At 40.3% G+C, this 25,730-nt stretch overlaps 1 protein-coding gene across 2 annotated transcripts in view; it reads right to left on the bottom strand.

The window, feature by feature from the left end:
* The window catches only part of septin8a (septin 8a), a 34,908-nt gene extending 11,127 nt beyond the window's left edge, over nucleotides 1-23,781 (bottom strand). The window contains exons 1-6 of one of the 2 annotated variants that reach the window (XM_029449000.1): nucleotides 23,008-23,781; nucleotides 14,392-14,506; nucleotides 13,980-14,175; nucleotides 10,706-10,892; nucleotides 6,114-6,275; nucleotides 5,012-5,108 (exon numbers count right to left, since the gene is read on the bottom strand). In XM_029449000.1, coding sequence (XP_029304860.1) covers nucleotides 5,012-5,108; nucleotides 6,114-6,275; nucleotides 10,706-10,892; nucleotides 13,980-14,175; nucleotides 14,392-14,506; nucleotides 23,008-23,037 — 787 coding nt within the window. In that variant the 5' untranslated portion in view covers nucleotides 23,038-23,781. The remainder of the gene's footprint in view (nucleotides 1-5,011; nucleotides 5,109-6,113; nucleotides 6,276-10,705; nucleotides 10,893-13,979; nucleotides 14,176-14,391; nucleotides 14,507-23,007) is intronic. The other variant, XM_029449001.1, reaches the window with a different exon arrangement.
* Nucleotides 23,782-25,730: the final 1,949 nt, after the last annotated feature.

Raw genomic sequence — 25,730 nt, 5'->3', positions numbered from 1 at the left:
CCATTCTGATGAAGCCTTTTTACTCACAGGTCACCACATTTGTGTTCCTGTTAGAGGTCACAACAAAGGTCAATGTGGCAAGAGCAAGTAGGCGAGGATGTAGTCTGGATAAGTGGGCAATAATACGGCAATACATATGCTGCTAATAGTCAGCCTAGTCAGTCTAAAGTATAAAAAGTACCAGCAGGGACAATAAGGGATAGAATTATTTATTGCTATATCACAATGTTTCAGTACTTCTGAGAACTGAATAAAAATAATTCCTAATGATAAAACTACTTTGACCTAGACAGAAAATGAATGGAGGGATTAATAATTTAAAAAAGACGAGCTTCCTAGCTACTGTAGCTAGCAGTAGTGACAGTTCACTCTCAATGCACTGTCGCAAACACTTCGACTTATTTGTGCGTCATACAAAAACATTTTATAATTGAACAATACTACGATTCTGAGGAAACTAAATGCAGAACTTTTTAAGACTTTTGAATAGACATCCCTGCGGTCAGAATCCTTTCTGCTGACTCTCCCACTCTGCACTGCTCTCATCAAGACAAATCTCTCCTACCTTTGAAAATAAAGTTTTCCCTTCTTCAGACTTCATAGACTATGTGGAAACTTGGAAAACTTCTAATTATTTGATATGCTCAATTTCCTCCAATCTTTAAAATGAGGACACACTGAAGTGCCACATTTCTGCTAAGCACTAAAAACCTGGAGCACAATCCTAAAAGCAGCTGTGACCCAGTGTATAAGTGATACATCAGCCGGATTATCTTGAAAAAAAAAAAGTAGGAGGAACTCTTTAAAACAGACGTTTTGGAAAAAATAACTTTCTCCTTGGAGGAATTTAAAGTGATCAACCTGTTAAACCTCAGAAAGATGCTATAAAGAGCTTTTATGTTGTCCTCAGCTCTGGTGTGCGTGTGCGTGTGCGATGGCACGTGCAGAGCGGAGGCACGTGGCGTTTCAGGGGCTGGAGCATATGCCAATAACCCGGGGGTGGAAGTGGACGGAAATAGGAAGTATGCTGTGTTTGAATACCAGCACGAGCTGCGAGCTTCGAGGGTGTAAAGACGGCAATAATGAAAAAAAGCGATGGCAATGAGGATGGCATTTAGATTCTCCTGATGGAGAATGCTGAGAAAGCAGCCTGCAGTGCTCGATAGCAAACCACAAATGTAGCATCAAAATAAAAAAGTGCAACATAACACATTCAAAGTGCACGAACCACCCACCCACAGAAATAACATGTTCCTTCATTAGAATAGGACAAAAAAGCAAGTGACTAAGCACCAACTCACCCACGTCTACTTTGAACGCCAAAATAAATCTTAATAAATACGTGAAATAGTAGCAGCTGTCTAAATAACTTACTCTTATTTCTACTTAAATTTGCTGGTTGACCACACATCATTAGTGGGAGTATACAAGTTAAAAACAGACATGAGTTGTTCTCTGGGGCTGCATCCAGGCTTCTGAAATTGCCTTTTCATTTGGCATCTAATAGTCTCTCTGTACTGGCCCCCCCGCTGAGGGCTGAATGAGGGCCAACCCCTCTGACTGACTGCAGCACTGAGCCCTCAAGATATCCGAGCTCTGCAGACAGACACACACACACGCCAGCACGAGAACAGAAACAGTCAAATTAAGAACAGAGACGTGGCTGCAAAAGAAAACTGCAGCCACACAAAAAATGATGGAAAGAGAGACGTGCAAAATCAAAAAAATACATCAAAATGATCCATGTGTCCCGGGCTGATCATTTGTTCCTGTGTTTTTGGAAAGGCTTTACCATATTTTGAGTGGTAGACAAGTATAATTATTTATATGATAGTAGCCGCACTAAAGCTACATGGTAAAAAGGGTTTCTGTAGAGTCTACAGCCATACGAGCGACTGTGTGTGTGTGTGTGTGTGTGTGTGTGGCATGAATGCGTGTCATTTTATGGCAATGCATTTAATTAGTTGTATAGACATTTCACTTAAAGCTACGAATGTGACCCTCACGGTGGTGCTAGATGAAAAGTCACAGGATGTCCATGGTCATTAGGATAAATCTGAGAACCATTAATGTCTGTACAAGATTCTGTGCCAATCCATTCAGTATACGCCAAGACATTTCACTGGATAACTTTGACCTGCTGGTAGGCCGAGAGGTAAAAACAGGGGATCACCAGAGTCATTAGCATTCATCTTCTGGGCACCAACAATATCTGTACCAAATATCATGGGATCCCAGCCAAAAGAAAAGTCAGCCTGCTTGTGGCTCTAGACAAAAAGGTCAGGGGATCAAAGTATGAATAATAAAAATCTCAATTGCAAGAGTATGAATTGTTTTCTTTTCCCCAAAAGTAATGAATTTACTCTCCCTTTATTGTCTTTATATCAGTGTATGTTGGGCTAATCTGAGACGAAGGTCCAGAGCCGACTTTAACTCATGCATAAAAGCAACTGACGATGCACGGTTGATTTTGGATTCAAGTTGACCAATAACCTAATGTAACGATATCAGCCAGCCCAAAAAGACGACAATTTATGCATCTAATCGAATCTAATGCAAAGTAAGTGATTGATAACATCCATGTTCACATACAAAACACCCACAACACAGTTAAACAAAACACACAGTAGCTTGCAGAGAAGAAATATGGGAAGGTCTGCAATATGTCACAAATGTCTGGAGTTCAGAGATAACAGAGTATCAAGATCCTGAGGGAAGACAAACACATGCATTCACACTCACACACACACTGAGCCCCCTTCAATTACTCTTTTTTTATCAGCAGCCAGCCCTTCCTCTGTCTTTCTTCAAGTCTATGGAAATTTCCCATGGCTCGTCGAGAGGTTACCATAACCCATCTATATGACATCTGGCATCCGCAAACTGTTTCCATTGACACAGGCCTTCCTTTCAGTCGGCCAAGTGGAGTTAAACACTAAGACTTCTGTCCTCTTCGGCCCCCGACGGTCCTCTGATACTGTGACGAAGTGTGTTGTGTGAATGGTGAGCCATCAGTTTGCAAGCCGGCCGGACTAAAAGCCAAGTAGTTTTTCTTGTACTGCATCAAGCAGTGCAGATTGTTGTCGTTAGGCAGACATGAACAAGGTTGATAAGATAATTAGATGCAGACAATAACAAAACCAAAGAACAAATGGCAATATCAGTTTATTTATAGAAATAATACTTCTATCTTAAGCTCATGGAAACAGAGCAGCATAATGTCTTACAGCTTCAATAATGGAATATGACAACAAATCGCCTTGAACTCCACTTTTCATGTATTAGAGGCCCAATCGGTATTCTTTTAACATAGAATCTGGCATTTTGTTTGAGGAAAATCATAGTTTTAAAGATTTAAAGTCTGGTATTATTCCACATTTTACTGGAGCAAACAAATCTTTTACATCATCAAAAAATATTTCCTAAATCATTACAAATAGAGATGAAGTTTTGTGAGATTGATTAGAGAGACAGCTGGTTGTCATTTTGGGTCGTGAGACTACTCCTTTGTTAACATTAGGATCAAACATTGTGCTTTCATGAATCTTTAAATGACTTTTCCCCTCAACACCCTGTGTTCTTAACATTCTACGGTGAGCATTTTGTTGTATCAATAGCAACAAATCTGAAAGAAGTGAGTTTCCAGCAAAGCCGAGATAACTTTCTGCAGACGGAACTATTCTGTATGTTACTGGACAGGACCATAGCTTCATGGGGACTGATTGTGTCCAGAGGAATTTGTCCCCCCAGGAGACACACAGCGGGCTTTATAAATAACGATAGAAAGTGTCCTCAGAGGGTTGGGGAATGAGAGTGGTCCGTGGATAATGGAGAGAGGAAAGGAGGACAGGGGGAGGACACAGGAGCAGTAAACTGAGGAAAGGAAGGAAGAGAGAGAGTTTGGAGGGAGGGAGGGAGAGCAACTTCCATATGAGCAGTAATATTCTCACAGCTCAACTCCTTGTGTGACATTATTAGATTAAATTGTTTACGCTCATTGACAAGCACAGAGGAATGAGCTGTGGGAAACAAATATCCTCTGATGATGCTATGAGCAACACATGCATGCAGACACACAGGCATATCTGCACACACACACACACACACACACACACACACACAGAAATATATAGGGAGAATCATACTAGTACATGCACACAAAGACAGACATAAATCACCACACACATCTCTAGCACACACTAGCAATTTCCCAAACAATCTCCACCCACTCGCCCTTCATTTTGCAGTGTCACTCTGCATGAAGTCATCCTCGCAGCTGTGGAGGGCGCTCCGCTTAAAGAGGGGGGGTAAAAATAAACAGGCAAACTGTGGGATGCACTCGCCGCTCTACAGTGAGCAGGAATACATCTTTTACCATGGATGCTGATAGACGCCCTTGCTTTCTAAGTTGTTGCGTTATATGGCCTCCTGTTTTGATGATTTACGACATTATGGCATCTACGATAAGACCGTGCTAAATTGGCATGACCAAAATGATATTTGCAAAGTAGAAATGAATTGTAAACGTTTTCACAATTCTCTCCTGCATGTGCTCTTCCATGTCGGGTTCAATGGTGAATCTTTACCGCTGCAGATAAGTGTTAGATGTTTTTATTGGGACTGCAACCAACGATTATTTCATTATTAATTAATCAGCCAATTATGTCCTTGATAAATTATTTAGTCTATGAAATATCAAAGTTCCCACAGCTCAAGAGGACGTCTTTAAAGTCCTTGATTTGTCCGTGTGATATTTTACTAATAATAAGAGCAAATCATCACATTGGGGAAAGACAACCCACCAAATGGTTGCTATTTTTGCCTGAAAGATAATTAATAATAATTAATCAATTATCAAAATGTCCTGTCGTATTACTTAAAATTCAAATTCTGTGGCAGTTTATGTAAGGGCTTAAACATCCACTGACCTCTCTTCATGTACGACTCACTGTTGTGCTTGCTTGAGGCACGCACACACACACACACACACACACACACACACGGTTCTCACCTTGCACGATACCCCAGGGGTACTGTCTGGCCCTCACTACTTTGTTCCCCACTTTGACTTCTTCCACGCTCCCAACCACAGCAAAGGGCAGATGAGCCTGCGCAGGAAGCAAAGTTGTGGTGTTAAAGATGTCATTAACCATTAACCATTAACAGGGGCTGAATCCCAGCTCCCTCTTTCTTCTGGGTTAATCATTCTTAAAGAGTTTCTTCATGCCGAACAGCAACCACTTCACAAGTTGAATTCACCAGACACAACAATGTTATACAAAGAACACAACAAAACGGATACATTCAAAACTTGTTTCCCTGTGGCTGTCACCTCTTATCTTTCACAAGCCCACACCACAGTGAAGTGTAACCACGTTGACATACGAGTTGCACCAGAGCTGTGTTTTCAGTTTAACATGTGGCTCAGTTAGGGCTGAGAGGCCTATTTTGTTGAAGTGATAAAACACACTTTCTTATTGCTCTCAGAGCTACTACGCCTCGTTAGGATCGACAGTGAGGCATCATGTGGAAAACATGCCTGATATGCAACCTCAAAAATGAGTGGCGAGTTGAAACCAGCTGGCCGGTTGCAGCTCAGAGGAACAAACTGGTGAGTGTGGGCGCTGATGTAACCGACTATGAATAGATCGGGCATACTGTACAAGGACTGTGTCTGGGAAAACCAAATGCAGTCTTATTTATCCGTGAGAGAATTTATCGTTTGTGAAAGTGTAGGTGTGTGTTTGAGCACTTATTATGCATCATCACCATTATAAATATTCTCAGTTGTGTTTTCTGCATGAAGAAAAGAAAAGAGATGGAGCAATGGGGAACTGGTGCAATCAAACAGAGCCAGTATTCATACAGTTTTGCGTAAAACTATTAGTAATGTTTGCATATACTGTATGTTTAAGCACATGGACACTGCGGTCAGCTGGTATTTGCACATATTTTACAGTTTTTCCCCTCGAGAACAAATGTAAGGAAAAACTTGATGAGGCCCAATGCTATCATTTTTACTTACAAAAAACACATCTGGCATTTTCTTGTAAAAGTAAAAAGACACCAAGACTGATTTTGTATGAATGTTTGAGTGTCACAACATGACTTACGTTCATGGAGGCGTTGATCTCACTGACGGTGTCGTCATCTGTTGGGAACTGATATATCTGGACACCGTTGCTCACCAGCTCGCTCATAATCTTTATTTTGAATTTGTGGAGCTCACTCTTGGAGATTGTGTCTGCTTTGGCAATGATGGGAATTATGCTGACCTAAGGAAAGAATGAGGGATTTAATAAATAAAGTTATTAAATTTGTAGAGCATTGTTATTATATATAAATATAAATGTATTTAAATAAATATAAATGTATTTAAATAAATATAAATAAATGTATTTAAATATATTTAAATATATATTTATATGTATTTAAATATATATATAAATATTTATTTATTTATTTGAATATTTAAATATAAATGTATTTAAATATATATATTTATTTAAATATAAATGTATTTAAATATATATATTTATTTAAATATAAATGTATTTAAATATATATTATTAAATCAATCAATCAATCAATCAATACAAAAACACTGTGAATAAAAGCTAAATGAAACAAAATGAAAACCTAATTAAAAACAGAAACCAAATCTAAGTACATTGCTAAATATAATATGCAGCAGAACCCCAACAGATATAGAAAACAAACAGTGATTATAAAAACAAACTAGGCTCCATCTCCAATCAGCAGCAGATGTGCAGAAATAAACAGTTCGTCTGTATTACTCCAATCATTAACCGGGAGGACGAGGAGGATCCCCGCAGATTCACTCATCAATTCAGTAGTGTGCCTCAGAGCAAGAGCCAGCGCTTGTTAGGAGTCAAATTACAGGCTCATCATACTTTATTGGCTCATTAATTTACAGCAGGGCGGCCAGTATTGTGTTTTAAACCTTATTCAACAAACCAAGTTGACGAATTGCGATCCAGTGCTGAATGCAGCCCCAGTGAGGAGGGAGGGGGATATCTGTTCACTTCCCACAGGCGGGTTTTCCCAGCTGGCCAAAGGGTATTCCCAAATAGTTCTCAGGGTTTGTTCTGAACAACTAGGAGCACCAGAGGGGTAGCTGTAACCACAGCAGAGCAGTTTCACATGTAAAATGAATCATTGAAATAAACATAACAGTGTGATATTTTTTTTTCGGTTTTAATATCACACGGGTCAAATCTCTATATAGGAATAGATGGAGGAGAGTGTTAGTGTTCGAGGGATATAAGAACCACAGATACATTCAGAGCCTAAATAATGTAAAAACATATATTTATAGTGCTACATGAAACAAGTTAATATTAATGAATCCTCTTATTCTTCTTACTTCACTTTAAGAGAATCAGCTGCTCAGCTCAAACCTTTTGCAACTGAAACTTCCCATAATTTGGGAAATAGGAAGTACAATGAGTCGGTTAGTTAGCCTACGCCTACGCCTACGCAGGCCAAATCAGCGGGTCAAACTACAAAAACAAACTTCTTGATGGTTTTCTAACACAGACATGTACCCGTCTCTTTCACCTTAATCTCTGCCTCACATTTCTTCCTGTGACCCGCCCCATCAACCCACAGTTGAAATCCTCTAATCTGGTGCAAACGGGCATAACAAATAAAAATCTAAATCAAAAAGAATTATCTGAAAATACTCTACCACCCAAGTCTGATTGAATTTAAAAAGGTTAGAGGGAAATATCAATCATTGTTTGTCAAATGACCGCAACAAACTGAATCCTCTCTAGACGCTAATATTAGATAATTAACTCGGAATGATTTCCTCCTATGCAAGAAAAAAATGTTTTAAAACAAAAGGGACACCTCCTTCAGACCCTTATCTTTCTTCCTGCCACAAACCACCCTGCCTTCAACCACCCTCTGTAGGGAGGGGTGAGCCGTACCCCATTTAACAAGAAAAACACCATTGTCTAGCCTTGACAGCAAACTCTGCAGACTGAGGGAAGACTTGCTTCTGGTCTGCGTCCCTGGTTTTTCCAGTGACAGGGCTATCTGGCAGACAGGACAGCTCAGTTCATTTATCTTTCATTTCCAGATAAAAGTTCATATTCCCACAGAGTAATGCTTCGTGGCATTGACGTGAACATATCTCAGCACAGAAATAAAACATGTGTCTGTGGCCCTCGAGTCTAGAGAAGGAGTCGCTCTTGAAAATGCCTCTCATGGCAAAGAGATGTTTTCAGAACAGATAATATTGGCTGCAACACATTATTATTTTATCTAGAAAGAGACCACTGCATTCAAAAAAAACAGCGTCACATCCACACTGTGGTCACTCAACAAAGTGGAGATTGCTGGGACAGAGCCACTGGGGTCAGAGCCACTGGGGTCAGAGCCACTGGGGTCAGAGCAGGCGCTCACAGTGGCCACCCACTCAGGCTAAAACTGAACCCACTGTTGCACTCACAATGCTGTAAATCACTTTTGCATAAAAGTGTCTGCCGCCAACATTGCTGTCACTTTACAACACGTTCAGGCACTGTGCAAATGAAAAAGGCCTTGAGTGTAACAAAATGTCCCTTACAGACATGCAGGAGGTTTACAATAAAGAGGGTTGGGAATATGTATTTGCTTTCACTCGTATTAGAGTGGAGTATATCAGGTAAGCAGCTATACGACAGCAAACACATTTAGCTCATGTTATCTGCCCTTGCTGTGGTTCATTTACCAGGATAAAGATAATATATTATCTACTTCGCTACTATGCCTTGCTTCAAAGCAAAGGGTACAGAGAGTTGGCTGTGGTGGTTTGGATGGCATCATGAGACAGTTGGCAGCGTATGGTGCCAGGCTTTGACCACTCTGTTGGCTGGTAAAGACGGTACAGAGGCTCAGTGGTCAGCGCTGTCGCCTGATACAAAGAGAAGGGGCTGAATTTAAATCTTGGCCCTTTCTATGAAAATCCTCTCTGTTGAACAGCATTCTGGTTCATGACTTTGTCTTTAGAAATGCAGTTGGTCCTCAGGTGACGCTTGGCTGTCATACGTAGTAAGGTTGGCTTAGATAAAAAAAATAGATAAAGTGGCATTTTAAATCAACATTTATGTTTAGTGAATGTAAACATCGAAACATAGTACAAGTTAATGAATTCAATGGAGAAAAAAATAAGTTTCTCAAGTCCTCCTAAAACTATTAGCTGTCCCCTGAGAGTGGCAGTTGGCTGAAGTATCCGGTCATTGTTTAGAATAGTACCCGGACACATTTGGCAGAGACGAGCAGCAGTGCGTTGATAGTTGGCAGAGGTAAGACAGCAGGTTTTGATCACAGGCTGACCATCTGCTTTGTTCTGGATTCATTATCATTGCATCAGCAGGCACAAGCAGGGCGAAAGCTGCCACTTCATCAGTCATACAGAAGTGCCATCAGGGACAGTAAGGTGTTGTGACACGGTGTAAGCAAGCATATACACATCTCTTAATTCCAAAAAAACGCAAAATACATCGACACTCATCTCAGTTTAAGTGCTTGTAAAGATCTCAGAAGTCAGTACAACCCTTCTCCAGCACATAGAGACACGTATAGAGTTGAAGACACACAAATCTTCACTTGTGCATTTTAACTGCCTCTTTTCTCTCTGTCGTTTCTTCTCCTCCCGGCTTTGTGAACATGCACTTTGAAAGGTTTTGAGGCTCTTTTCCCCTTCCCGAAACTCCACACGCTGAAACCAAGATTTCCGGAAAAAGAAACCACTGAACGATTTTAGCTGTGTTTTATCGCCGAGACGTTTACCGAAACATCTCATCAAAATGTCAACAGGTTGAATTTATTACACGTGTTATCAAGCAGAAAGAAATCATCTCTACAGTTGAAAACTTCACAAAGAAACTGATTTCCCCAAATATTATAATATAATCTTAACAAATACAACATGGCTCCAATATAGACCTTTCAAATGTGTCGGCTTGCCCATTTGTGTCACCGTCCTCCCCTGTCCTCTTCTTTCACGCTCCAACTGCTGTTCTGATGAGATTTTTTTCCACCAGTTGTCTAATTGAGGCCGAGCCAGTGATTCCGTCTCCACTGAGCTGCACTCATCGGACGTATGGGCAAAACACGGATCCACTGACCAATAGTCTGTGTAGTAAACTCGCACAAGAGCAATAAATCAATGCGGCTCTGAATGTGAATATTGACTGCTGTACGCTTGACCTGTAAACTGCAAATATGTCAAACCGGAACTCAGAATAAGTCATTAGAAAAATGTACATCAATGTTCATTACTGCTGTATATCAAAGACCACTTGATTATAATCTTATATACGTTTTTAGAACATGGTCACTCGCACAAAAGCATGCAACATGTTGGCTTTTAAATGTGCAATGTGTGTCAGAACTCGTGAATCTGCAATGGCGATTTGCACATTCACTGCAGCATTTTTCTTTCAGCTTTCTTATTCCTTTGGGACACACAGAGTCCACACCCCAACAAAAAGATCAGCGGTATCCATGTCTCAGTGAAATGCAAACCGGTCACAGTGAAAGGGAGGTCGGATTTCAGCAACACTGGTAGTTACTCACAGACAATGGGGAAAGGACCGGGACTGTGCGAGGGAGCTTTTTGCCAAAAAGGGGGAAAACCACAGCATATCTATATGGCTGTGTGTTTGTGTGTTTGTGTGTCGGTGGTGTGTACCTTGCTGTCCAGTTTTTTCATAGTGACAAGGTCCAGGGACTTGAGGGAGTGTCCTGTCGGGGCGATGAAATAAAGGCAGATGTGGATCCTGGTGTCGTGGTAGTTAAACAGCGAGCGTTTGATCTTCAGCTCCTCCTGGAGATAGTTTTCAAACTGAGTGTCGATGTAGTCAACGATAGGCTTGTAACTGTGGAGACAGCCAAAGAAAAATAACTGTGAGGACTTTTGTCTGTGGTTAAAAGCAGAAATATTTATTTATGCGTTTGAAAATGTAAAGAAAATGAAATATGGACTTGTCGCGAAGGAAATTAAGTGAGACAGTTATGTTTTCATTTACTGCGTGAGCTGATTCTATGCCAAGATCTCAGCTTAGAGCTGTACAGCTTAGTGCTGCATGAAATTCATGCTCGGCTTATGGGAGTCTGGTTGAAACAAGTCACAGAGGATGCAAAACATCCTGTCCTCTCTCACAGTGCTCAGATGGCCTGTGTAGCCTACAGTGTCACCAACAAAATCAAAGAAATTAGGAATGTACTGCATGAAAACATCAAATGTTGAGAGTTTTGCATGTGTTGCTGAGACTAAAAGGGTATGTCAAATTCAACACAATTCTGAGAGTCCATGGTTTCGGCAACCATACCACAGCACCGTGTACGGCCTGCATTGCTAGAGGAGACTAACTCTGACATGAACCAATACCAAGATTCTTTTTAGACTCTACAGACGATTCAAAGATCCATTAAGATTCACCTTGCAGACTCATACTTGGATGGCATCATTGGAAAACACTATACCAGAATAAATTAGAGGTTTCCAAACATGACTTAACATTGCCGTTTTAGTATCTCATGTTTAATGCAGAACCTTTTTAGTTGCATTGTAATATACATCCATTAGCACTGAGGAGCCAAAGCAAGACTATACATTTCAATTAGTGCAGAATGATTCTGCAGTGTTCTGCAGTGATTATAAAGTTATATTAAATGCCCTTTATTAGAATGATATCTTATCGTCGTTAATGCAGCAGTACAGTTTGTCTCGGCAAGCTATTTTTAATGTCTTTCAATCCCCAAACGATCTCCAGCCTGATAATGTTAGGTCATGAGCCCGTTTGAGGAACATTTGTGCCGCATTCACAGCAAGTTTGTTTGGAGCGGTTTGAGTCCGCAGCTTTAACTCATTTAGTTCAGAGGAATGAGAACGAAAGCATTAGACCACATATTTAATAAACTGCATGACAGCTGCCTGAAACGAAAGTCTCTTTCAAGTGAGGTTGTGATTTATGGGGCATCACAGACACAAGTCTCACAGTCATAGTTCTCACGACTTGTGCATTGGCACGACATATCTGCTGTTGTAACAATCTGCGTTTGAGATGCTCAATACATTTTTCCCCATTTACACAATTCCACCAGCCTAGTCTCCAATTAATGTCTCAAAAGAATGTTTGAAACAGACATTGCTGTGGCTCTCAAACAGATGTGCATTGCTTATGTTGAGATGCTATATTTGGGCACGACACGAGCACCTCAGCCTCATTGGTTACAGCTGGTGTCACCTCTGCTTTCACATTACCTCGGGCTCTCGCTGGCGGGATTGACAAGCAAATGTGTTTGAAAACAACTGCCATACATCTGAAACACCTCCTGAATCCACATCACATCACATAAATCACAGGGACCAGAAATGCTTCAAAGCAGGGATCCTTCACGCAGCTTAAGGCAAGTCAGATTTAAAAAAAAAAAAATGTTTAAATGCCACTCAGAATTAAGTTTACGGCCAATTTAACAATAACCAAAATTGAAGAAAAAAGTATAATCGTGCTGAGTTTAAAACACTTTCTGTATCAATTCATTGAGTGTTCTTGGTTCCGCTATCCTGATCTGTGTCACTTTAATGTGATAGGGAATCATCAGTACATAACAAAATATTATTTGGAGATTTTAAATTGCTAATGTCATAAATAGAATTATTCATAAAATCTTACTGCATGTTTTAGCATTTTTAAAGACTTTTGAAAGATTAATTTAAGACATTTTAATACCATTTAAAGCCTTATTTTTAGATGAATAAATGCTCTTGAAGACTTTTTAAGGCTCTGCGGGAATCCTGTCAAAGTGAGTGAAGCGTGTCCCACTTCATCAAGTCTATAGGAAGTGGCAGCTACAGTAAAAGTGCCACTCAGAGCCACCTAAAAGAAACAAGGCCAAAAATGCACAGCTTCTGGGGTATGAAGAAGACAGATCTTTAAATTAGACAGCCAGCTTTCTTTGTGTGCTCTTACCTGCCAACGCTTATTTAACAGCAGAATAAATACTGGTGAATTCTTAACAGCAAGTCTTCCCACAGAGTGAGACATAAGTCCAAACAATATATTCTACATCCTCAGCCAGACCTTTGTTTACAGTCATCTGCCCTCTCCCTTCACATCTATCTTCCATGTTCTCTGAGGAATGCACCAACTCTGACCTTTTGAGTCTCTCTCAGTGTGCATTTACAGTCCGCTGCAGGGTCTGTCCTTCAGTATGTTGGTTTATACGGCCTAGAGAGAAAGCTGCTATCAAAGGGCGTGAGACTGCTGCTTGCTGGCTAGGTCGCAACAAGAACACTCCATTCCACAGCTGCATGTTAAAAAAAAAAAAATCAGCTATTTCCTCTTTATTGCTGTCCCACCTCTTTTTATTTCCATCCTACAGAGAAAAAGCCAAACCTGGACTGATATAAGTTAGTGTCTGTTTCTCTCATTTGTAACCCAAGGCAACATGGACCCAATTTGAGCAAAAAACTTGGGCCTGCGTTGTCGTCTTGAAAATAAAAATGAGGGTTTGGATAAGGATTGATATGGAAAATATGTTGTTATAACGGTCGGAGTCACATGGAAAACACTCGCAAAACATGTGTTTCACGCATGTGCCCCGAGTGCCAGATGAATGGGATTTAACTCATAGGACTAAACTGTTAATCAGAATACATCAACACAGTGTCGTCTAAATTCTGCAGTGGCTCGATTTAAACCATGGACTTTATGGTTTTGCTGATAAGCTGGTCAATAAACCTCTAAGAGTATTGCTTAATTTAGTTGAAAGGTGTTACATATATCCTTAACTAAAGCACAGTTACTTAAGTACTTGAGTATATCCATTTTATGTTCATTTATACTTGTACACTTAATGTTTAAGTGAAATATTTAACTTTTTTCCTCCACTGCACATCAGTGAACCATTAAATCATATCACTATCTTAACATCACCGATTATCATTTCCCCATCCTCACCTATCCTCTTTGTTGATCTGATCTCCGAAGCCAACAGTGTCAACAATCGTCAGTTTGAGGTGGACGTTGCTTTCTTGCAGGTCGTATGTCCGTGGCCGCAGATACACGCCATTCTGATAATGGCTCGCCTCTTCGTTCTCAAACATGGTGTTGAAGAGCGTGTTCATTAACGTGGACTTGCCGATACCAGTCTCCCCTGTGGGTGGTGGGAAGTAGATGAGATGATGAGACACAGGCAGACAGACAGAGAGTTAAACTCATGTGTCAGCTTTCAGACATGAGTTTTTATTTCAGCAACACAATTGTGCATTTCTTTCATGTCCGGAAAAACTAAAAGGATGTCCCCGCTGTTGTAGTTCAAAACAAAGTTGCTAATTGTATAAAAGTATTTAACACATTGCTTGGTACTCACCTACACAGAGAATGTTAAAACAAAATCCCTGTGTGACCGATTTACTGACCAACTGGTCAGGGAGGCTGTCAAATCCAACATGTCCGCCCAAATTTAGGTTTCGCTTCTCTTCATTCTGAGGGACACAAACAAAACAAAGCATTACAAGTCTGGCCTGGTTGCATTTGAGGAAAACACACATAGGGAAGGCATTAGTTGGAGGTAGGAAGAGCTGAAGCTTTCACATTCCTATGCAAATGAAAGACCCTGCGTGCGTTAATTCTGCAGATGTAAAACTCATCGCATAACATTATGAGAAAGAGGTTGTACTGAGGATGAGCTTCAAGAATAATCCTTCACAAGCAAGAGCAGCTAAAGACATTTCCACACAGAGAGAAGCAGCAGAGTTTATAAGAAGCATCCAGAGAAATGAACTCATTCATAGATTTATTACAGTGCGGAAAATGAGACCATCCTCAGCTGGGAATAAAAGTCACTTATAAAGTTGCAAGATGTAAGTTCAGCAGTTGTTTGCAATAACCACCACATAAACATTTCAAAGCTACTCCTTTTTATTAATTCAGCACTGATGGGTCACCACAGCCACATAGTACAAGCAATGTGAATGCATGATGTAAACCCATCCATCTATTTAAGCCCCTCTATCATCATGTTTCCAATACATTCAAATTGAGTGCAACAAGCTGCACCACTCAGACATGTAAACAAAACTAAAAATGATCTCCAATCACCACTGCTACAGGAATGTAGAGGCCGTGCACAACCGCAACTGCCTTTAGGAGAGAGCGTGCTAGAACCAAAAGCACAAAGATTACCGATACACAACCAACCTAAGACAGCGTTATCACCTTTGAGCTCCCTTATCTAACCAATCTGAAGGAGAAACAGTTAGTGACAAAAGAGAGTGTGTTAGAGGTGCAGAGGAGCAGACAGACAGCACCTTGAGATGAATGGGGCCACCCGAGCTCGTCTGGCTCAGCCACGAAGGACTGCATACTTGAAGACTGATGTCACCGAATACAGCCAGAGCACAGAGCTCAGCTGAACGCAACCCAACAGTACTGTACTGAGAGGGGGAGGCAGGCTCCACATACACAGTAGATGAGTTACAAACCTGACTCAACTGCACAATAAGGCATGAGAATTGTGCGTGCGTATGTCTATATATACACACAGTGTCACATATATAAAACAAATAGGGCTTAATGTGTCAGGCAACACCACTGGAGTAATCCGACATAAGCTGAGCTAGGCAATACTCAGCTAACGCACACTGCGAGTTTGTTACATTACAGTAACACCCGTGTTCAATAAAGAAAAATATTTGCAAGCTGTAAATGTGCTTTAACATGTGATGTCGTTTGGGCTACAGTCAAAAACTAGAAATTCCTATTATGACATCAAACTGGTTTCGAGGCTGAATGCACTTATTGTGAGTCGCTTTGAACAAAAGCATCTGCTAAATTAATGTCATATTTGTGGGACTCAGGTTTACAGGGATGAGGAAGAGGCGGTGGCCATTTTTTTGTTTGTTAATCAGTGTAAACTCAGAGCTTGTCAAACAACATTAATGCTTCCTATTGTTGCATTCAGTTTGATGAATAAAGCTGGTGGAGATTTTCAGAGAGAGTGCTCGAGGGAGAGGGTGTGACCTCTGGTATCGGGCCTTTTAGGAAACCAGTGCAATGACTCTCAGCATTCCTTAGTTGGGTTTAAAGTTTGATGATTTATATTAACCTTTATTTAGCCAGAAGGTTTCGGTTCCAGTTTCACATCAGCTCCCTAACTGCACATAGTTGGTGATTAGGCATCTTGCTCAAGGGCACCTTGACAACATATTTTTGTGCGTGTGGGAAATGTACACAGGCTTGAATCTGAAAACTCACTGTGACTATTCAATACATGTCTGGGGCCTTCAGAGAAGCATATATAAAGTCACGGTGCAAGCTTATGTCACACGCTCAGCCTTAAGGAGACCATATCAACCTTGTTTCTGAGGAAATTGCGCCAAACTTACAAACCACATTAGTGAAACTCTTAAATTCAGAAAAATAACAGAGATTCTGACTCATGAGATAATTCTAGGTTGACCTCCTACACTGAACCAGGCTGAGCTGTCAGTAGCACATAGTCTCTGTGTGCGAGTGTGTAAATCACAAGAGGCAGATGGATTTGTGAGGGCTGCAACAAGAGCACGCAGACCTGACCAGAAGTGTTATCTTTAAGGATCAGACAGGAAAGAACTGCAGACGTGGACAAAAACTCCCCACGCTGTGACTTAACTGATTGAATATGTGACCGTGCGTTGGACTCCGCGATTAAAGAAGTAACAAGATCCTTTACTGAAGTAAAAGTGAATTAATGATGTATAATGCCAATTGCTGCATTACAATTAGGAAAAGAAATTACTTTTTTAGAAAATACTTAAAAGAAGTCGAAAAACAGGTTGCAATGTTCTCTCTGCACTAGAAGGTTTCTTCACTTTGAAATAGAAAAATAAAACAGACTTGCAAAAGCGGAAGGAAAAGTAGATCTTATGAAATATCTTAATCTGCAAAATATAGTAAAAGTACAATATTTGCTTTTGAAATGTAGAGCAGAAGTGCAGCGTAGCAGGAACATGAGAAACTGACCAGACTTGGCTTGTATGCATGTCTATGTATTTGTGTAGGTGTTTAAAATACAGTACGTGAGAGCTACAAAATATCACTATAGTCATGTGAAAACATCTCCACTTTTGGTCATTTATTTTTCGTATTTGTGCTTTGGCTGAATGATTACATAGTTTACTATAAATAAATAAAAAGCTGGATTACATGAACCACGCATGACAAAGCTAAAAAATAAACCCGATTGCCTTAGTTCCTAAACATTTACATTTAATGACAACGCCCGTCAGCTATGGATGTATAACCACCTCTGGAGGCATCTGTCCAGACGAGAAGAGCAGCAGCGTAAAGAATGACAGGAATGAAAAGCTTCTGGTTAACTGTGTCAGAGTGAGCAAACAACACAGTCGGTTCTCAGGCCATCGTATCACCAGGCCGACAGGAAATGGTCGCACAGAGGGGCCCCAGGTGGCTCAAAGTGAAATGAGGCACAAACCATGTAAGCTACTTCACAATGCTGTGTGTTTGTAGCTGGCTGATGGGACCCGCTTTTTTTTTTCTCTGAGAGCGTTAGTCCTTTTTCACAGTCTTCTCACTTTCAGGGTTCTGGTATTGTGCATGTCGTCACACCGTCACGGCTTACTGGGATGCTTGAACAGAACGGAGCGATCGTTAACGTAATTAGTAACACCTGGGCTAGGCTGAAAGTAGCTGATGTAGCAGCTGAAAATATGTTTTCAAAGTGCTACTACATGCCTTAAGTGTTCGAGCCAAACACATAGGACCTAATATGAAGAAATCTGACCAGATATGTTTGAGACGCAGTGCGGTCACAGAATGTCTTTCTACTAATATACAGTTTGTAGATACTCCCACGCTCTTAATGACTATTAGGCTCAGCAGTCACTGGAGAGCGTTCAGTCAAGGGCTATGTTTAATGATTTACATTGTAGATTCATCTTTCCCTTATATTGCTGGTAAATTGATTGTTTAGTCTATACAATGACAGAACATATTCTTAATCAATGACTAACGATTAATCTAACTAATTGGAGTTCTAAGGAGCTTCTTTGCTCTAGGATTCCTAAGCAGATTTATGGAAGTCTCTTTGCGTTGAACATCGTAGATAATGATATCCTCAGGAAGTGTAAATCTAGAAATATATGCAAGTATGCTTGTGTTTTCAGATTAGACTCAAGAACAAGCGCTGCAGCTCCAACTGCTGACCATGTTGAGCCAAATCCATGGTCCAAACTGCAAAAAACAAACGTCCACCATGCTAACCCTAACCCTCTCCCTGCACATCCCCATCTTCCACCACATCTCACAGTTTGAAACTAATCGTTTCAGCAATAGCCCAGACCATCACTACACAGAAACATTTTTGGCGGAAAGTCCAAATATGACCTGAAATTCTCTTATCTGTCATTCTCTCCTGCAGCAGACCCCCCCCTCCTCTGCTGTCTTTCTATCTCCTCTTCAGCTTCCCTCTCGCCTTCTGGCCTCCATTCCCACCTGACTTGTGTCTAACTTGTGTTTGCAGCTCATCTCTGCCTCAGTGAGCTTCAACCTGACAGACGGAGACACACTGCTGCAGCTGATGCTGCTTGTATGGGCGGGCGGGGGGGGGGAGGACGACACACACAGAGGGAAGCCTGCTTTGAAAAGGCTTCAAATATTTACTACAACTTAAGGTGCACTTTGTGTAGAACTAGTTTCACTTAAATGTCCAGCTTTCACATGAAATTTTAAGGAGGCCAGATATCCATATTTTTCTCAATGGTATTGTTTTTTCTTTCGATAACTTCGATTTTCCACATTATTTTAAGACATATATACTCTATACATACATAATATAAATTGTAGCATGACATGTTATTTGTGTAAATCTTACTGCTAGAGAAGAAGGGGCCGACATGACGGATGAGTAGGGCTGAAGTGATGACTGAATGATTCATCCATTAGTAGTTCCTGAAAATGACGTGTTTTTAATGCTAGTAAATATTATATTTTGACAATGTTGTAGTTTTTTTTTTTTTTTTTTTTTTTTCTCAATTGACTTTAACATTTTGATCTTGACACAACAAACAAGAATGGACATTAATGGCACTGACTTTCGTATCATAGACTTAACCTGACAGTAGAATCTGCACTTAAGCTGACCTGGTGTGAGACGTATGCATACTAAAGAGAGTCTAAGGACTTAGTGTAACATGCTCTGGGCTGACGTCCAAAATGTGAAATCCTACCTTGTGAAAACATGAAACTACCGATTTATATTTATGAAAAAATGTGAGTACTATGTCAAATACTGAGTTGTTTTTTGAAGGATCAATCGTCTCATTACCAACCACAGCAGGCGGTTGGTTGACAAATTGGGGAAACTAAGCCTAGGCTAAGTATAATTGTTTCAGTGTACTCACTGCAAGCAACAAAGCTTTTTTTTTGTGTGTGTGTGTGTTGAGAGCGGATATTGGTTTGGGGGCTTCTGGAGACACTTTGGGCCTAATTTAACTTAGCATCTGTGAGGGGCGGCGACCACATGACAACCTCAATGACAAACCCACACGCACATTCACTACTGGTGTTTTGATGAAGCTTTCCGTCCAATGACGGTCTCATAAATGTATGAAGTGCCTGATGTCCTTTGAATTGTAATAATGTTTAAAGACTGATAAATTATTATTTTTGACATCTGAAAAAAAAAGGGTCACCAAACACAACTTGGAAAAGATGTGTTTGCAATATTGACAGCTCTCTTACCACACCTAGAGATTTTGTCAAGTCGTTCACCTGCTGCTACTTGTGCTAGCGGTGACGTTGTAATGGCAAAAATGTTGACGGCTGAGATCTGGAGGACGTGCGTGTGTGACATTAGGCAGTCACGACCACAGAGATAAAAAAAAAAAAAAACTAGTTTATTATCTTATCAAATGCCATCTCTCTTCCCCCCCCCCCCCCCTCTCTCCAGTCTATCAGTCATGAACGAGGTGTAAGGCCACATACCAGCTCGGCCTTATCACTCATCTCTGTCCAACAGGAAAGCAAAGAAATGAGACAGAAAGACGGAAGAGGAGACACGGACCATTTCTTTACGAGATGAACGTACTGCTCGCTCATATAGGCCTTTTCAAAAATAAACAGTTTCCTTATTATCACTGAACTGAAGAAGAAAATTAATGTATCCTAACAAAACAGTTTTTATTGTTCTGTCAGTTATTTGTGTACTTTCTTTACGGATTAGAGGTCAAAACTCATTGCAAGTAAAAGCTTAGTATTCAAGATCTAGACTAGCTATAAATGGTATTGAATGCTGTAGTAACTGAAATCGGACGTGCACAGCTCGGGGAATTAAAAGATCTTATTCTGTGCTCTTTTTGGATGCAGCAAATCCTGCTTTCATTATGTTATGATATGATTAATCAAAAGAAGAGAAACAAACAACAGAGATTTCTTGCATCATGCACACATACATGTAGTTTTGACTACAGTTTAGTTTGTTGTGTTGTCGTCCGCCCTGCTAAAGCCATCTCAGCCAAGTCAGTATTCACATGTGTCGGGCAAGTTGCAATGTTTTCAAATCCAAAAATGTGACTTCATGCAGCCTTTGCACTGTTTATACTGATTAAAAACACATCCGTATCCAATGTGAAGCAAATGTACATTACACTGAAGGCACTTTAAGCTGTAGAGCCTTTTAACGACACACATGACTGCTGATGGATTCACTGGGTGCTGCAAGTATTAAACTTAGGAGGCTATCTTACAGTCTAACTTCCAGGCCATACTGTCAACAGCTGTTCAATGTGGACTAAATGTTATGGTGAACTCCCCCCCCCCCCCCCTTTGTTCAAACAGAATGATGGTATTTGAACATCAAAACAAACATTACTGCCTCATTTATACTTTTTCCAACGTTATTCTGAAAGTTATTTTTATCTTAGGGCATCACAATTTAGGCTCCTAACCGTTCTTTGAGACATTCTGACCTATTCTATAGATGAATATTGACTCATCACCACAGAAGCTGCAGCTCGGCTGTCATCATTCATCTACAACATCCAATTTGACAAGCTCGCCTGTAGGCAGTTTTGGCCTTTATGTTCTATATACAGCCAACATCACTGCTGACACACAACAATCAGTGTGCTCGACCGGCAATCTGTCGCGAGTAACATACGGCAGAACAACATGAACGCATTGCAAATAAACGAATGTAGACTGAATATAACACACATGGAGACAATGTATTCGCACGTTACCATCACACTGCACAAACAAGCAAAGCAGCAGTTTTACCGTGCAAGCGACTTGCCTCACAATTCCTCATGCCTTGTCTCTTGCCTTTAAGCACTTTATAAAAGATAATTTCATTTTATACATGCAGGCCTCACGGTAGAGACGATACTGTTCGGGGTCAGCAAGCATTGTACATGCTAAATATGTTGTAGGGCATTTCATTGCATAACCATTTACATGAACAGCATCCTTTTCTATATGCTACACACTAATACAATCAATGAGTGAAAACAATAGATGAGTAGTTGGCTCCATTGATCGCCGCACATGGCTCTGGCCTAGAAAGTAATCTCAAATCTACAATGTCCATGGGATGGGATTAATGTGGGCCAACCATGCAACCAATCACACATATCCTCATCAATAGCTGCACATAATTAACCGCGTGCCCTTTACACAAACTGCCAGGCGAGTTCAGTCAGTTTGTTCAATATAGTCTCACTTAGTTCAGAAAAGTTAGACAGGAAGTCGGACAGACAGTCAGGCAACTATGCTAACAATGTTGCTCCACTGGCCTGTTTCACTGCAATCTCGGCAGTTTTCTCGTGAATCAATTATCTTATTTTGTATTCCAAAAGAGTCCTTTTATAAATCACAAGTTGGCAATACCCCCTGTAAACTGCACTCCCTTTTGGACACCTTCCTAATTTAGGAAAAGCCAAGTGTGCAGTATCCTATGCATTTATGGATCCTTTCCTTTCTTCGCAGACGTGTTGCGCCAAGAAGTGGTAGGAGTGGCCCGGAGTGTGTTCTTAATCTCTTTATCCCTGAAACTCAGTGCTTACTGTCCAATTCACCACCGCAAGGATCCCTTTAAGCATCTGACAAAAAGTTAATCACCCTCTTTAAATCCCCTCCTGTGTATTTCGCCTCGTCACTATAATATTGGCTTTCGAAATACTTTGTTGTGTGAATGCTTGAGAGCTGACGATATTACTCCATATTATTGCTAATTATTTTTGCCTGAATTACATCACCACATTGTACCTATGGGCCCACACCTGACCTGACTGACAACAGGGCTTGTCACTATGAAAACAATGCAGGATACATTCCACTCTCATCTGATAGTATGCCCAACCTACCACTGTAAACCAGTGAAACACAGGTAGTAGCCAAAGCTGGTTTGGCATCTTTGGCCTTTGGTGTAAACATCACATTATGAATCAAGAAAGTGAACGACAAGTTTAATGGCGCACCTAAACAGGAAGTTACAATGAAACCACATGACAACACATTGTAGGACTGAGGCCAGCACACTGTGGTTAGTTACTACTGTCTATAATTGTAGTTATTAAATTGTATTTGTTATATTCAAAAACAGCAATATGATAGAGTAGCCTTCCTAAATATGTTGTGTTTACAGCCACTCCTAATAACGTCAATACACCCATATGTGCAACAACGCATGCATGTATAAAGGATTTCTGATGGATATAAACGCCAAAAACACGACATTAAAAAGGGTCAATAAATAGCAACGTCACCTTAATCTGTCTCAACAAAAAGAAACCTCACAGAAATCACTTCCACCATCTCGGCTGTGCCCACATTACAGGCTTCAAAAGCGGGGGAGGCTTAGCTTCCCAGCAGCTAACACACACACACACTTTTACTAATTACAACCAAGTATTACCGTGGCTGCATTTGCATTGTTTTCGGTTGCAACGGGCAGAAAAAAACAAGAAACCAAAGGGCTTTTACTTACCGAAAACACGTCAACGTCTGTGGCAGCCATGGTGCGGAATGTATGGTATTAGTGTGCTGGGCAGACTGAGCAGAGGCGAAAGGGAGCAGCCCTCGTCTCTCCGTACTAGCCTGCTAAACTACTGAGCCGAGCTGACAGAGATAGGAAGAGAGGGACACAAGACGGAGAATAGCTGGTAACTGGGCAGGGAGGCTACTAGCTAGGCGACAAGATGATTCCCTGCTACTTCACTTATGTTTCGTTCAGTCGATTTAAATCGTTTATTTTCGTTAATTCGACTTTGGCTTGGGAGTCGACGAGAGTACAAAAGGGATTGCTTGATTTATAGTAACTTTATAGCACGGGATAGTATAAAAATAAGTCGGTAAACAGAACTCACGGGGGTTTGAGTAGGTACTACTGTTGTGCGCACGCGTACTAATGCGGATGTCATACATTTAATGAATACTCACGGTTTTTAAATTAGATTCTGTTTTTATTCATTATAAAGATTGCTTCCCAAATAAATAAATACATATTTATATACTTTGAATTTGGAGCAGTTTAAAGTAGCCTCGCAGCGTTTCCACGGTCAACGTTTATACGTACGTTAAAGTAGGAAATGAACTATCTTGACGTTCAGGTTACATCTTTGCGCGGGTCAGATGCGTTCCAATATGGCCACTTATCGGGAACTCCCATTCACAATCCAGGAATGTCATTCTACACACATTGCAAGCCAGGACACGAGCGAGCAGCACCGCAGAGCGACAGAAGGAGAGCACAAATATGTGTCAGCGGTGGAGATAATAAAACACCTAATCATCGCTTCAGTGTAGACAACTATGTGTGTCTGTGTCGTTTTCTAAATAGTGCATAAATATTCAAATGATTAAATGAGGTCACAGGTTGATTATTACTGGAGTGTGACTCAGCCAATCAGGGCAAGCCATCTAACAGCGTTTCAATATTGTGTCTAATTAAATCCAATTATAAAATCAGTGTGTTTGTGTTGTGTGTTTTGTACTGTGCATGTAGCCAGTGCCCTGGGGATTTGTAGGCTACTTTTCACAGCTCTATGTTGGCATCCAGTTTACATTAAACATTTATAAACTTTGTGTATGTATGTTGTTAGGGCCCGACCAATACTGGATTGTGAGGGTGATATTAATACTTTAGAGTTTCGAAAACCTGGTAATGATTGGCCAAAGAAACGTTTTTGATAATCCTTAGATATATACATGGGTCATTCCAGAATTGGAGGACATTTCATGTCCGACATATAAAACATCTAATAATCCATGCCCAAAAAGCTAAACCATGGACTTGTTGTGTTAAATATACTTGTATTGAGACAAAGTGTATATAAAGTTGCAGAAAAAGTTGTTTTAAAATATCAAATAGCTCTCAAACACCCCTAAAATAGCATTTTGCTCTTGTCCCAGCTTCTTGATGATCAACCTGCATGTCAAATATAACATTTAATATAGGTTTTTTTTTGGTTTTATTATATTGATATATGTCTCTTGTATTGATAAAATCAATTTTTTAAATCATAAACATATTTGAAATAACAGTAATTTTACACTGAAAGTGTGTCCCACAACATGCGCGCTACCCTGTTACCGAAACCTTTTTAGCTTGGTAGAGGAAGTGAAAAAACTGCTAGTCACATGACACAGAGGAAATTACATCAGCAAGTCATGTTCTACTACCATGGTTAGACCAAAGGTAAGTCCTCCCTTTTATTTTTAATATATTTCCAATCTTTTCACTCTTGATGGAGTGTGGACTCACACAAACGCAACCCTGTTACTCACATTATGAGACTAAAACAAATTAATTTCAAACATATCTTTCTTTAGTTAGATATCTAAGTGTGTTCATTCCTTGACAGTAGCATTACATTGTGCAGCTAGCATTAATTCCTGAGGTAAAAGCTAAAATTAGCATTGATCTGCAACCCTGTTACTATAATTAGAGTAACAGGGTTGACATTCAGTAACAGGGTTGCATTTCCTTCAGTTTACTCTATTATTTATAGTAAAATGTCAAGTGTTTGTATAATTTAGCATAATATAATGTTTTAAATGTATTACTGTATTTGCCATCTATCCATCGTCTACTGCTTATCCGGGGTCGGGTCGCGGGGACAGCAGCTACAGTAGGGAACCCCAAACCCCTTTTCCGGGCCACATCCGCCAGCTCCGACTGGGGGGATCCCGAGGCGTTCCCATTATTGTTGTATTATTAGCAGTAGTAGTATTATTATAGTAAAAGTTGGACTCTTCATGCGTGCCCTAATAACTCAAAGTTCAAGTATTATGTAAATGAATGCATTATAAGTTTTTGAATTCAACATTAATTCTCATTTACATACTTGGTTAGTAGACACTTAATGGTTAGGGTTAGTATGTGGTCTTTTCTAACAAATAAAAACATGCTTCTTGTTAAATTATTTGTTCTTTTAAAAAGAAAGACAGAAAAACCCCACTCAGACTTACTGATATATGCTACCAAAATCTTTACTTTTCTTGTGACAGTGAGATAAACTTGATGCATTATTATTCTTCAGTTGAATTATACAGCCACTTTGCCTGTAGGGAAAAAAATTGCATATATTAGTCAAATTTGTCCACGTCTGCGCTCTATCCCGGAAAATGACTCCTCCAGGTGGGGAGGAGAGAAGTGAGCGGCCAGGTGAGGGCTACTGTGCTGTCACTGGGACAAAGGTAACAGGGATA

The sequence above is a fragment of the Cottoperca gobio genome, chromosome 14 (assembly GCF_900634415.1).
Source record: "Cottoperca gobio chromosome 14, fCotGob3.1, whole genome shotgun sequence".
In the NCBI taxonomy this organism is placed as follows: Eukaryota; Metazoa; Chordata; class Actinopteri; order Perciformes; family Bovichtidae; genus Cottoperca; species Cottoperca gobio.
The sequence above is the reverse complement of the archived record's forward strand: the minus strand, read 5'-3'. Positions and strand labels throughout refer to the sequence as shown.